The 16,193-nt window shown below is 36.4% G+C and overlaps 1 protein-coding gene across 1 annotated transcript; it reads right to left on the minus strand.

Annotated features, from left to right (window-relative positions):
- Positions 1 to 556: 556 nt before the first annotated feature.
- Positions 557 to 13,425, minus strand: LOC120629287 (synaptogyrin). Its single transcript, XM_039898186.1, has 5 exons — positions 13,188 to 13,425; positions 10,333 to 10,570; positions 2,715 to 2,851; positions 1,954 to 2,131; positions 557 to 1,127 (listed from the first exon to the last, which is right to left on the minus strand). The coding sequence occupies exons 1-5, from the start codon at positions 13,287 to 13,289 to the stop codon at positions 1,096 to 1,098; spliced, it is 687 nt and encodes a 228-aa protein (XP_039754120.1). The 5' UTR covers positions 13,290 to 13,425; the 3' UTR covers positions 557 to 1,095.
- Between the last annotated feature and the right edge of the window lie 2,768 nt (positions 13,426 to 16,193).

Genomic DNA, 16,193 nt, shown 5'->3' on the forward strand with positions numbered 1-16,193 from the left:
GTTCACTACCTCAAAAACTATAATGTAGGTACTTGTATGATATTTACAGAATAATAATAATAATAATATAAGATTATTATTTTACATTATGATATTGTCGTATATACCTAGAAGCAGGTACCGAGAACCAATATAAGTATCCTATTAAATAAATTATTAGGGTATCATTTAAAATAATACTTATACTTATAACAATTAATTGGTTGAAATAAAATAAATAAATATTCGAGACAGTTAAAATTTTCAAAAAATTCGTCTTACTAGTTTTTAACAATACATACGACTATTTTTAATACTTCCACAATTCTAATATTCCATGAAACATTGAATGTCACCTCTATATTCAATGTTTACACATTATAGGAGGTCGATGTTTAATAAAATATACGGTTTGAAATAGTATCGTTTTGATGAAAATCATGTTTTTGATTTAAATTTTAGTCTCAGTTTAGTCACCGTAGTGAACGAAAGACGAAATAAATTCAAAAAATTTATAACTATAAATCGGACTGTATTCCTAAAACTAAATAAAAAAAAATATACTTTGGTACTTAAAAGTAAATAATTCAAAACTTTGATTAAATAAGTTATAATTAATACACCTAAAATGTCACGCAGACTAGTATTTTCAAAGATAATTATTCTTAGAGTATTAATATACTCTAAGAATAATTATGACGTCCTATCATAATTGATAGGACGTCATAATATGTGCCAATAATAAAAACGCGCGATTTTTTTCCGTATTTTGCGCGTAGCTTTATTGTTGCAGGCAAAAGTGATCTATTAAATTGGCTGCAAGTGTATCTTTTTTATCTCTGCACCAATCACCAATTCAGCCTGGAAGAGATCATTTCAAACAGATCAACGATAAGGCCCTTACACCATATCTATTTTGTGGCCGTAAGAGTTTTTTACTATTAATTTAAAAAGTATTTTTAACATATTACTTTTACTAGATAATTAGATACTTTAAGGTTTTGTTTTTATTTCGCTGCAATACTAATATTTTATGTCGTACGATGTATTAATTATAATTTACTTGAACATAAAACAATAATGGAACGTCATCATGCGAGTCCAATCCGAACTGGCTTAATAGGTCGGTGCGGTGTAGTCGATGTTTCCTGCAATGGAAAGAGATAATAATGAAATAGATAGCGTTAAAATAAATAAATAAATATGCTACGACAATACACACACCGCCATCTAGTCCCAAAGTAAGCTTAGCTTGTGATATGGGTACTAAGATAGCTGATGAATATTTTTATGAATAATATAAATACTTATAATATACATATAAACACCCAGATACTGAAAAACATTCATGTTCTTCACACAAAGATTTTCCAGTTGTGGGAATCGAACCCACGGCCTTGGACTCAGAAAGCAGGGTCGCTGCCCACTGCGCCAATCGGCCGTTAAAATGTACCTGGCATGTACAATAACTGAAAAATAATAAGAAAACCTATGTAACGGAGTTCGGTTAGCCGCGTCTTGTGTGCTAATACCATCTATTGCGATCATTCTCAGTTGACAGCAGGGTTCACCGATATTTCAGCGGATATATATCATATATCATGATATATATAAATTTATGTACATATATATATATATAAATTGTTTTTTTTCTGTCTTCAGAAATAAAATATTTGGAGATTAATGTTCACCCTGGCAACAATGTTTAATACCGTTACAGAATGAAATTCGCTTCTTCTTCTTAGCCTGAATAAATATCCGATATATATAATTACAAAATCGGATTTATGACAGTTATTATAAAAACCGGATTTTTCTAACCCTGGTTTTCAGTATAAGGGTTGGTGATGGCATTGGTGGTAGTAGCACCGAGGACGCGGCTGCCCCGTTTTCGTTATATTCCCTTAGTCGCCTCGTACGACATCCGCTAGAAGAGAAGGGGCAGTGACACATGTATTCTTATCTTCTACTCACCGCCGGTGTGGGACTGCGAGAATGGCGGGTCGCTGTAGGCGGGCTGAGGGTCCGGGGCGCCGGGGTAGGCCGGGAAGGAGCCGGGGCTTCCAACACCGCCCTCCACCTCATAAGCGGGCGCGAAGGCCGCGTCGGCTCCTACGCGGAACCGCTGGAACGCGAAGAAAGCGCACGCCACCTACACGACAAAATGTGTAAACCGCAATCAACCATAAGTGCTAAAAATGTTAAACGGGATCCTATTACTAATGCTAATTCACTAAACCTAGGAAACTTTTAAATCAACAGGGTGATTACGTTTCTCGCGACAGGCACTGCTTTCAAACGTCACTTTTCCATACAATAAATAAACAAGTGACGTTTGACATCAGTGGTTGCAAGATTTACGCCTGCCGCAAGCCTGTCGCGAGATACGTAATCACAAATCACTCTCCGGATTCCTAATCATTTAGGCGATGCATAACGAATTAAAAACGTTTCACCAACTCTTAATGACTAACGACGTTAGGCGTCATCTTAAGTTACGAAACCGATTCGGCGCTGCGTAATATTTAAAGAACAGTGACACTTGACAGAATAAAAATATAAAAATTACGTTTTCTTTTTATTAACCTTAAATTCATACAAAAAAAATAAAAATATGATAATAACAACATAGCAAGTTGCAAGAATCATAGCACGATAGCGTATCTGAGTTGCTTAGTGAAAAAAATGCTTCATATATAATTCGGCGCAAACATTTTAGTCTATCTTTAACTCACCCATGCGAATATCGAAAAGAAGCAGAAAGCGATGGCGCCTTGCATGTTATTGGCAGTGCCCACCGGTGGGGTCTCGGTCTTGCCCCAAGCGTTTGACAGATAGCAGAAGCCCACGAAGTATAAGAACGCCCAGAATGCTGAAAAGAAATAAATATTTTTAGTGAGAAGACATTTTTGAATTATCTGATTACTAATGTTGTGTAGCCTGGTAAACATTCTTGACCATATTTGTGAATAAATAGTTAACCGCTATTCAAAGTCAAAAATATTTTTATTACAGGTGGCACTTTTGATGCGTACATTACATGAGAATTACACGGTAGTGAGGTCACACGATCAAGTACAACGGTAGAAGTTTTTTTTAAAAGTTATCTCTAGCATTAATTGGCATTAAAGTATTGTATTTTATGTATTGTTAAGTTTTGGGATAAATAAATGTTCAATTTATTTATTTATTATTGATGTGAAACACCTATAGTCGGAGGGTAAACCTGATTTTTGGTGTTGTGACACAGGCCGTGGCGACGCATCGCCACGCTATATGATTGGAATTTTAATATTTCTTATGTAACAATAAAAATGTATATTAATTTTGTAATAAAACATTAATTATTAACCTACTCACAAAAAGGAGTTTACCATTTGGTTATATTTTTTTTTATTTGTGGAAAAAAATCTTTTCATTTTGCAATATCTGCAATAACTTACAGAAAACAATTTCGATGTTTCACATCTGCCAGGCGTCCCGTGACGGCTCACACGTTTTTTTTTTTAACATTGCGCGATGTTTCCTTTGATGACTTCTGGCTCTAATACGTGGTCGGTATCTATAAAAAACCTACACTCAAGTTTTTTAAAGTGTACAATGGAGATATATTTTGTTTTATATTATCTGCACCCTGTGTGCACGTCACTGCTTAGAGTATGGTTACGTGAACAAATCAGGAATGAGATCCGCACGGTGATTACGTATCTCACGTCATATACCCTTGTATGTTTATTGTATGGAAAAGTGAAGTTTGACAGCAGTGATTGCAAGATTTACGCCTTTCGCAAGCCTGTCGCGAGATACGTAATACCCCTGCAGTACTAGGACCAGATTTACCGACTCAGTGATCGCGAAGTGACAATGGGCGGGGCACTTAGCTCGGAGAATCAATAGACTTTAGGGTCCCATTGTGCTGGAATGACAACATCGCACCGGTAAACGCCCGACGAGGTGGACGGATGACGTTGATGTCATCGGTCCACCTCGTCGCTAGGGAGCCTCAGGACCGAAGCGGCACAAGCCCGTGGTATTTTGAACTGCCTGCGATACTACGTCCAGCAATGGACGTCCATTGGTTTGTATGATGATGACGATGATTATATATGTCGGGATTACTGATTATTTTTCGTCATATAATATCAACCAATTACCGGCCAGCTTAGCACGGCCAGTATGGGCACGAGACAATTATATCTCTCGGGAAAGGATAAAAATGTATCTTCTCTTGCGCACAAGTGGAAATAAAATCCGAATAATCTATACTTATAATAAAACTGTAACTGCAAGATATACATTTAATATATTTTATGTACATTTAATATATTTTATGTACATTTAATATATTTTATGTACATTTAATATATTTTGAAAATTTTGACCGGGGGAAGCTTTATAATCGATAATGAGTCCAAAACAGTCTGTCTGTCTGTCCGGGCATCACGTGAAAACTACTGAACGGATTTAAATAAAATTTGGTACAGTGGTAGCTGATATCCCGGGTCAACATATAGGATACTTTTTATCCCGATAAACAATAAGTTTCCTCCGGGATATAGGATGAAAGTTTTTACAAATTTTACTTCATAGCTCCGTTAAATTTGAACCGATTTTAATAATTCTTTGTTTATTTGAAAGTATATACTATCAAGCATGTAATGTCTAATTTTAAGAAAGATTTGATAAATATTCTCGGGAGATAAAGGGCATAACTCTTCACTGATAACAGCAAGTCGCAAGGCATATGGGATATTAAATTATTTAAATGAGACCTATGTTTAGAAGTTACGTCGGGTATCAATCTATCAATTTTACTTCATATCTCCGTTAAATTTGCACCGATTTAAATCATTCTTTTTTTATTTTACAGTGTGTACTACCAAGCATGCATTGTCTAATTTTAATAAAGATCTAATGACTATTGTCGGAGATCAAGGACATAATTGTTCACAGATAACAGCAATTCGCAAGGCATATGGGACAACGATCGAATGTATGCGTGCCATCCTACTAATATTATAAATGCGAATAGATGTATGGATGGATAGATGGATGTTTGTGACGCTTTAACGCCACAACGAATGAACCGATTTGGCAAAAATTTGGCAGAGATACCTACAATATAGTCTGGCATAGCTCATAGGCTTCTTTTTATCCCGGAAAAGCGAACAGCTTCTACAGGATGGCTTCGCTATTTTTTCCCTATTTGTCTTTCAATATCCGCGCAACGGAGTTTTAGACGACGTGATGGGGTTTTTTGGATAGGCATAATTGACGTGGTTTTTTTAAGTCGACTTATTCGCGGACGAAGTCGCGCGCGACCGCTAGTATAATATGTAATAATAAATGGAGGTAAACTTTTCCTATTCCACTTTCCCGTGCAGCAGGTGGACACGTTAATTATATACCTTTTCAGGGGATATAATTTTTGTCCCCTGTCCGTGCTAGCCCCGCAGGTTTCCTCACGATGTTTTCCTTTAACGTCATAGCAATTAATATTTTCAATTACTTTATTCATTATTTATAGTCATGTATAAATTATTTTCGCAACATTGTAACATTTTAGTTTTCAACGTTCTGAAATCGATTCCGATCGTGTCCTAGCTTGACTAGACTAACAAATAAGTAATACACCTAACATCTCCTTGCAACATTTACATAAGTACCTATCCGCTGCTTACTTACACGGGCTATAAAAGTATGTACACATACTAAAACCAATACGTTGCACAGACCTTGACCGACATACAACGTTTCATCCACTCCCACTTGAAGATGTGGGTTGTGAACGTTTGTTTGACAATTTATTATAAGGAAAAGTTTTCCCGCATACTGTACCCGTGGAAATTCTTACGTATAAATGCAAGTGTGTTTGGTTTTTTCCATCGATTACATTCACGCAGCAACGGAATATTTTCATGCAAATGTTTTCGGTACGGGCTCGAGATTGACATACACTATTTTTTATCCAGAATTAATGCAGGGTTTCCTCTAAAGTACCTACTTAGAACACACAGTTGTTACCTCTTCATGCTAAAAATGCTGAACGGAATAAAATTTGATAAAATATGGTATCTTTCAACGGATTTTGAAAATTTTAAAGGCCGTACCTACTGACTAAAAATTAAAAGTTCTACTTTTTTAACAATAATAAAAATATTTATTGGACTCAAAACCCCCGTAGACAACCAATACAAAAAACGTTCCGGTTTTATTGCGTTTAAAAAAAAAAGAAGAAAATCAGGGTTCCGTACTTTGAAAAGAAACGTAAAAAATACTTACTTCGTAAAATAAAATTATTCAAACGATTCAAAGACATGGTATTTGTCCTGTACAGCAAAAAACTATAATAAGAAAAGCTATGAAACGTGCAATTCATAAATTCATTTCGTTTGATCCAAGCTCAATCTAATCCAAAACCCCTTCAAAAAATAATTGCTTGGATAGAAGCAGGTGTTACTTTGCGCAAATCTTAATTTGCTATACTCCGCGAAAAGCTGGAAAAACTGTATGGTGTAATTTAGAATTTCTTCAATCCTTATACTCCACACAAAACAGATCTTCGGCACTGTACCCTCTACGCACGTTTAACTCCGGAACCGGAGAATCCCCAGGAAACGCTGACTTTACAATTAATAATTGTTATGTAATCTTAACAATTATTGATTGTAAAATCTTTTATTGCAATCAAGTTGAACTCGTATTACTATCATCATCGTCATCACGTCAAGGTATGTGGTAGGTAGTTTAAAATATAAATATAAAAAAGTATATAAATATACAACGAAAATAAACATACCACCATCCAGCCCCAAAGCGTAGCTTGTGTTATGGGTGCTAAGATGACTGATGAATATTTTTATGTATAATATACATAAACACTTATAATAGATATACAGATATATTATCAAATACCAAGGTATTGTGCCGCTTGGGTCCACCTTCCAAGCATACGTGAAAACCATCTATATGTATACAGAAATGAGCTCCGATATAGCGTAGGTTCGGTAGATAGGTCAAACATTTTTTTGTCCACAATTATTCTGATTCGAACCATATGGGGTGTGGAACGAATCCGGCATCGGTTCCTGCCAAGTATAACCCGAGTATCTACAAGCAAAGAGTGACTTGCCATTTTTCCGTCAGGCATGATTTATGTCTAAGCGAAGCAGACGTGAGATTTTCGGACAAATCATATGTAAATTGTTTTCAAGCTGGATCAAAGATTAAGCTTGCAGCTACGATGTCTAGAAACATATTTGGGGTATGAGTTTAATACACCTTACCCTTTGAACAGGTTAGCCCGTTACGATTTTTGACGGCATCAGTACTTACCAACGGGTAAGATTGCAGGTGGTGAATTTCTACCAATGCTTTATTAATAAACCTTGGTGGCCTTGGTTTTCCTAATCCTTAGGTTGCCTGGAAGAGATAGCTACTAAGCGATAAGCAAACGGGCACAAGTTATACAGGTAGGTAAACCTATATTCCTTTACATTAGTAACATTTTCTTTTACGAGCCAGTTTACGTGGCGGTTCGTAATATTAAGGTGGGTATAAAGTGAAAGGTCAATTCAAAGCGGGTTTATTGTTATTATGAAAATTGTAGCAATGAAAATCTATGAGAGTAAATATTAGTCGGAAACAGAATGCAGGTACATGATGGTATAACTCATACGACCGCTGAGTTTGGGTAGTAGAGATATTACAGTAACCTTTGGATACCCTTACTCGAACTCGAATAACCACCAATGCCAAGGCTCATCAAGCGTTTGGAATTTCAAAAAACAGGTCGGTTACCGGGCTATGGTTTTTCATCGGACTTTTTTACATTCCACATCTATTTCACCTTACTGACAATACAATAAGAATTGGATTTTAGAGAAAGAGAAAGAGAGAGAGAGATAGAGAGAGAGTACGACAAAAAAGGAAGTAACGTGTCTAGCAATTCGCAACAAAATTAATACGTAATTTGTAAAGAACGCACCTATATCCACTTAGAAAAGATCCGAAAGGTTTTAGTCATAAAACTAATCAGGACAAACCAAATTAAACTGACACCCATAAATTCTGTCGTTGAAGATAAGATGACCGCGATAAGAGCTGATGTCAAACAATGTGACCTGAACTCAATCGGTTTTATTGCACTGAATCACTGACTGACTGATTTCGCTTTCTGATTTAAATTGGCGCCACGCAGTGAGAAATTTGCCATTAGGCAATGCGCAAACATAGACATTATATGTTATCAACCCATGCATCTGCTGGACACAGCCCCTGGCATAGCTATTTCTAGACACTGGTAACAACTGGGCACTAGAATTCCACGATTAATGCCGATTCACGATACTATCAGACACAGTTAATAATTAATGTTGCTTGTGTCTTGTGTTCAAAACTTGTAACATTTAGGAACTGCATGACAGACACCACTTTGGCGTGTTGTGCTGTAAATGATCTTATTTGCTGCATACCACAGTGTATGCAGCAAACGTAATTTGGTTTATGTTTATATTCTCCTGTTTTTTCACCTAAAACTGAAACTACTCCATTATTATTGACATTAAAATTTTCAGATAGATTACATGTTTTTTTATCATATTTGTCTTCTCTAAACATTGAGTCGTATTAACATGATAAAAAAGGCGAGAAATTGGTAAATTTAGAAGGTCAGATTTCCTTAAGTAATCAGATTTTTAAGAAAACACTAGACTTTGAATTTACGAAAAATAAATGATTGCTCTAGAAGCATTTTTTAGGGCTGAAATAGGATATATATACCTTTAAATAGAGAAACCCGCCTATATACTATCCTATTAAGGAATATCTGTTTAGGATGCCCATGAGTCAAATTACAGATCCAACTGCTCTTTCTGTATCTTTGCATTTTATAGGAAGTGTGATGCCATAAACGATTGATGTTTATCGCTTGTAGTATAATAAGCGAAGCTCCATTTTATTTCTCTCGTAAAAATTCACGATAGGCATTAAGAATGTAATTTTGTTGCTGCACAAAACAATTTGTTGTTATATGTGGGGGTTTATTAAAGGTTCGTTTTGAATATTTCTAAGTTTTAATATCGAGAGAAAAAAATCATCATCATCCCATATGCACCCACTGCTGGACATAGGCCTCTTTCCATCGGCCATCAGATGCATAAAATATGGCACTAATGATGTCAAAGTCAAAGTCAAAAATATCTTTATTGGACTAGGCCCGTGGCACTTATGATATGTACATCACATGAGAATTACACGGTAGTGAGATGATGGCGATAACCACGTTCGTAAACTTAAAACCAAAGCTACGAGGATTCCAAACGCGTCCTGGTCTAAGAAGAAGCCCACAGCAAAGTTAGCCGGGTGTTTTGTTATCACCATATTACATTGTCATTTAAAATTATTAGAAGAGCAACCTGGTTAGAGCAATAGTTCACACCCAAGCTATTTTTATCGATTACGTAGTCCTTTACTATAAAAGGACTTTTCTATAAGCTTACGTTTAATACAAACTTTGAACTTTTAAAGAGACATCTCTAGGATGTCAATAGGTAGTTTATTGTAGAATTGTATGCAATCCTTTAAACGAATTATGATTGTTATGTAACCAAGTATATGATGATGATGCGTTTATAACATAAAAAATCTATACATGGTCGTGAGATGATGGCGATAACTACATTCGTAAACATAAAGCTACGAGGGTTCCACACTCGTTATTCTGAGGCATTATCTGTGTCTCGTTACCAAACTACAGATGATGCTGTCCAAGATGGTAGTGGTATGGATACCGGTTACTGCGTGACATCCCCAACGCTAAATTGCTTTGCGGCACATCTGTATCTCTAGAAGACTAGATCTGAGAAAGCTCAGGAATAATACTCTCAATCAAACAATCAAGTCAAAACAATCTCAATCTCAATTTACACCTGCGAATCGAATCCGGGACCTCTGTTTAAAGGCGTTCACCGCTGCATCTGGGAAGATAGACCTTTATATCTAAGAACAAACACTCACCACACAAGGGGCGGTGACAGCCCAGTGGATAGGACTTCCGACTTCTCACCTCTCACTCACCTTCGGAGAGCCGAGTTCGAACCCCAGCACGCACCTCGTTAAAACGTTAACGGTACGTTTTATGTAATTTAAATATCACTTTCCTTCAACGGTGTAGGAAAACGTCGTGATGAAACCTGCGTGCCCGAGAGTTCTCCATAATGTTCTCAAAGGCGTGAGGAGTCCACCATTCCGAACTGGGCCACTGGAGTACGGCTTAAACCCTTTTCATTGTGGGAGGAGAATCGTGACCTATAGTGGGTCGGTAATGGGTTTATATTATGATGAAACACTCACCAGAAAATCCCATATCAGCGAGTACATAATGCTTCCTCGTCTTCACCGACGACATCTGCTCGAAGAGATACTCGCCGGCGATAAATCCGATGGAGGCGACAAACGCGATAACAGATATACCGACGCCGTAGTTACAGGCGTTGGTGTCGTCATTGTAGACGCAGTACTCCTTGCCGTCCGTCTTGCTGATATACCAGCCCTTAGCTGATATGCATCCCATCACGATCACACTGAACAGCTAGAGAAAAAAAAAACATAAATCAATAAATCAACTGACATTAATCTAAATCGTGGCAATAATATTGCCTGCGCGTGATACTAAATAAATACCTAAGAATAAAAAAATATATAGATATGCTACTAGTACGACAATACACACATTGCCATCTAGCCCCAAAGTAAGGGTAGCTTGTGTTACGGGTACTAAGATGACTGATGAATATTTATATGAATAATATAGAAAAATACTTATAATATGCATATAAATACCCATACACTGAAAAACAGTCATGTTCATCCCACAAACATTTCCAGTTGTGGGAATCGAACCCACGGCCCGGGTCTCAGTAAGCAGGTTCGCTGCCCACTGCGTCGTCAATCGGCCGTGATTGATTTAATCATTGATCATAATTATTATTATTGTCAAAACTTATATTGAGTGCTATTGCAAGCTTGCTGTGTTTCATACTTTGTAGGGATGTACAAATAAAGAGTATAAATAAATAAAATAAATAATCATCATCAGCCTATAACATTCCCACTGCTGGACTAAAGGCTACTCCCAACGCTGGGCTGTACTTGGTTGGCCTGAACCGATGCCTCCCGCTGGATCACTCCAGCCGACCAAGCTCACTCCAGAAACTTAGCAGGCCGCATAGATAGGTGAGCGTATGCCACACATAACCACAGGCAGACTGGTTGGGGATAGCAGTAGATGGTTGTAGTTGCACAGAGGATGCTGCTGGTCGTTTGCTATAGACTTGGGGCCTTAAAAATAAACTTTTTTTTTTCATATTGGGTAGGTTTGCTTTGATGTCTGTCATGCATTATAGAAAGCAATGATGGGTTTCAAAGTTAGGCGCTTGCCTAGAAAATGTCTATTCCCTCTTGCCTTCAAGGCACTAAAGTTGTATGTAGTAGAAAACACTGATGTCTGTAGAGTGTTCCTCAAAAAAACATTAATTAAAAAAAAAAACTTAGCGGAAAGTATCAGAAACATGGATGAAAAGTGTTGACTGAATGTCGACTGCATAACTGCAGATTTTGTTGTAAGCTTCTTCTCCAGTAAGATCTGCCTCTGAACTGATGTTAATTACTAAAAAACAACAGACTTGACATTTCAAAAGGTCTTGTAAAGTAGTTGAAATAAATTAATTTTGATTTGTTGAATGTGGGAGAAATTATATAATTGAATTGTACGCAGACAAAATTACAGGCAATAGCTAATTCCTAAATAAATACCTATTTCAAATAGTTTATATAAAGGAAACCAATTATTAACTCTCAAGTTACATAAAGAGTACTTTCTTGAATTATTATACCTGTATAAATTTGATTGGTTTACCATTTAGAATCTAAATGAAATTTATTTTATGGACATCTCATGAAATCCAACTTGGTTGGAATTTGTACCTATCGTTAGGTTCAGTTAAATATGGTTTTTAAATCACCATCATTCCACAAAAATTATTATTGTTTAAAAATATTCTATTAGTTTTAGAATGTAGAACTTGTTACTTTTATTTAACCAATGACGTTGATGCAGGAAAATGTCGACCAATCACAACCCCAACCAATGGTGGTGGTGGGGTGATTGATCGACGAAAAGGCATCAACGTGGATGACGGGGGATTCGGGGAGTTGATGGAAAGGTGGAAAGACTTGAAAACAAAGAGTGTGACATATAAAGAAAAGAAAAATAAATTATAATTAAAATACTAAACAAGAAAGTTGTTTTTATTTTCACTGACCTGCCCTTCACTATAGTAATTTAAAACAGGCATTGAATAGTTAAAATTATAAGCATATTATATTATATATTTATTTCAGTGTTAATTATGAACCCATGAATGGTTCCATTAAAACAGTAAGGATGGAGGCCTAAAGACATAGATTTTTAAACTTGAGACATCCTTGAAAATGTTTTGGAGAATTGAATGATGTCAACTAACTTCACAAGTGATATTGGTTAAATTAAAAATGCACGTAACTACTAAATGTTAGAGGTGTGTATCAGGGATGAAACAGAAAGAAGGCTGAAGCACCAACAACTAGGCTAAATCTAGCTCTTTTTATATTAATGTACTAAATTAATAATTGTAGACTAGCCGAACTTCAAACATTGCAAGATATTTTGAGTATTCTAGTTTATGGGTTGTTTTTGAGATGGCTGTAGATAACATGAAAAAGACAGCAATAATTTTTGAGTCACACACTTTATCCTTAATAAAAGAAATGTTCTCAATCACTGACCCATATTTCCTACCTATTCCTAACTCTGATGACTACATATACATGTATTATGTATGATTACATGTGACAAGGTCACTTGTAAAGTTGTTGTGGTAGTGAACAAAGTCAATTTATTTACAGCTCAAATGTTTTAATACTCTTATTTTTTTAGTGCTTTAAAACTTCTTAACTTATAAGTAAAGCCAATCCCTGAAAGTGACACTATAAAGAACCTAGCAAAAAAAAAGTCAATATCTTACAGAGGCAGGTACGAAGTAGTAGAAAAAGTACCATAAAAGACTTCTTGTTCTAATTTTGAATACGCATTTGAGTGATTCCATTATCTCTAATCGCATTGAAGGGCCTCGATTAGTGAACTCAAAGTAAAATGTTACGTTACATACCCAGCATACTGCCCGGACTATAACTGCGGGGCGCTGAACGAAAGCCTGAGGATCGAAGGCGCCTCCGGCCTTCCCGCCTCCGTAAGCACCAGCTGCATCCATTTTCCGAACTGCTTAAATATATTTTACAATGTTAACTGCTGGGCTGAGGTGTCCATCAACGGTTCTGACCTCGCAAACTCCGAATATCGTCCAATTTAAGTTATCGATCGCGCAGCTCAGAGCTCACACGGCTCAAATTCGCAAACAATGTCATTTCAGGGTAGGGACTAGGGATGTGTAATAATTCCGATTTTTAGGTGCTTTAAAATCGGACTTCATCACATTAATATTATCTTAAACACACAACGGTTTTGTCTTAAACCGTCGCACGATGCATCGATGTAACTCTGTAACAACTTGATTTGTCAACAGCTATGAATACGTCCATTGCAGTAATAAAATATCTATAACCTTTCTCAAAAACAAAAGAATGTTCTATCATAAAATAATAAGGCGTAAGCTATCAATTATAGAGGTTACATCAGGTTATGCGTGTACATTTTTACCGTTTTATTTAAGTAATTCATGAACAATGAATACGAGTATCGACTTCAACATTTAACAGCGATCTTTTGTGATACCGACATCCCTATGACATTTGGAAGGTGGAACAGACGGAAACAGAAACAGAATATTAAATATAAATTGTTCGTAACATTGATTTAATGTTATTATTTGTTCAAAATAATAATCATAATACTTTTATTGCGTAAAGTGTGTACCTAAAAGGTCATAACAGAAAAATGGTTCATAAAGTCTGTCATTCCAGTGGTGAAATATGAAAAAAAAAAAAAGTTGAAACAGCCATATTGTTGCCCACTCGGATGCTAGTTTTTGATTCAAAGAGCTGCTTGAGAATAATAAATGACTACACAATTAATCACACCCTATACTAATAACGCCGTCTTCTTATCCTCGTCGGCTACAGCAATAGCAACACTGAATACAATTTTGCTAGGTTTCGATTCAATTTATTTATGCTGTCGCAAAAGTTAGCAGCACGGATAGGTCAGTGTGCACAGATTATGGATTGTCGGCTGCGAGTTTAGCTTTGCCCGGGTACAGTCCTGCTGGTAGACTGAACCGAATATTATATTCTGCGCATCGACACGTATGGTGATTGAAAAGTCATAAAGTTTGATTCGGATACTACGTGCTATGTTTCGAGATTTTGGACTCACTGACTCTGGTGTGACTTTTCAGTCTAAGGTTCAGAGCACACTCCGTGTAATCCGTAACCGTCCGGTTAATCGTAAATTGATGATCATGTGATGTATGACCCATGACGTATCCGACAACGGCGACACCTAGGCTTTATCGTCAAGGACGGAATATGGCTAGCGTTTTGAGTCATGTTGTAATAGTCGTTTCTTTTCAAAAGCTTTGACATTTGTCACTTATCATTTCGCCCAATGAAATTCTGCACGGAAATTTGCTCCCAATTGTTCCAAGACATATTGCATGATGTTCGATTGCGTTTTAGGACATCCTCAAAGCGCAAGTTCTTACTTTTGGTAGGAACTGCTTTTGGTAGCCGTGTGTCATTCATCCATGCCAAGTGTCCACACGATCTGAGTTGATCTTTCAATATCAATACAATCTTACATGAGAATGATAGCAAGAAATGTTCCTACATATCTCTGTGCACACTATTTCACTTGGGAGTTTTTTCCTTTCGGTCTCGGAGGAGTGTTACACACTAATATTTTTTGTATTGTGTTTAGCTGGTAACCGAATGCAGTAACTGGTTGCGAAAGCGTAAGCAGGCGGGGTTGCGATCCTCAAAAATAAACACTGCCATTAATGAGTTAGAGCTTTAGGGGGTTGGACGTGTGAACAGTCCGCAGTCCTCTGAGGATGTGGAGTGAGCCCACAATATGAATATTAGAAATAAAAATAAACTCGCTGTGTCTTAGGCTACATAAAATTCGTTAAAGGGAAATGTTTATTATTTTTATTATATACTCAATAAAATCTTGGAGATGTCTTTCAATAAGTTCGAAGTTTAGTTCCTATTAAGGTTGACATAAACGTTAAAAAGGCTTGGGTGTGAATTGGTCTAACTTCATAGCTAAATATTTTTTTATATAGCTATAATTGACTGTGAGATGGTGATAACAAAACAAATTACCTGGCTAAGTTCGTTGTGGGTTCTTCCTAGACGGCGCGATCCCTAGTAGCTTTAGTTTTAAGTTGGAGAACTTAGTTATCATCATCACCTCTCAATAATATGTTTACATAATTATATGTATTAACGCTTTATACTCGTAAATACATGTAATTAAGTACATGTTATTCATGTCAGAATTCTTGAATTCAAATTTTGTGTTTCATTAATTTCAATTCGGTTGCTTAGACATTGTTTGCATTGTCTAAGCTCTTTCTTGCTACATATTTAAAAGGTCTATAACGAGCCTGCATGATCGAAAAATTCATTACATTGTTATTATTATTATTATTATAAAATCATCGTCATCATCATATCAACCCATTACCTGCCCACACGGCAAGTGTGTCCTTCCACAATCAGAAGGGGTTAAGGCCGTAGTCCACCTCGCTAACCCAGTGTGGATTGATGGACATATTGATCCACATACCTTTGAGGACTCTCAGGCATGCAAGTTTCCTCACAATGTTTGCCTTCACCGTTGAAGCAAGTGATATTTTAATTGCTTTAAACGCATTTAAAGAAAAGTTAGAGGTGTAAAGTAAGCGTAGCTTGGGGTACTAGGATAGCTGTTGAATATTTATATGAATATAATACACATAAATACTTATAACATACAGATAAACACCCAGACACTAAAAACAATAATGTTCATCACAAAAACGTTTTGTGGGAATCGAACCCACGGCGTATGACTCAGGAAGCAGGGTCGCTGCCCACTGCGCCAGTCGGTTGCCAATGAAGAATGCTTCACTTCTACTACTAAAGATTTATATGTTTTTATTTTTATTACCTGT

Source organism: Pararge aegeria, chromosome 14 (assembly GCF_905163445.1).
Source record: "Pararge aegeria chromosome 14, ilParAegt1.1, whole genome shotgun sequence".
NCBI lineage: Eukaryota > Metazoa > Arthropoda > Insecta > Lepidoptera > Nymphalidae > Pararge > Pararge aegeria.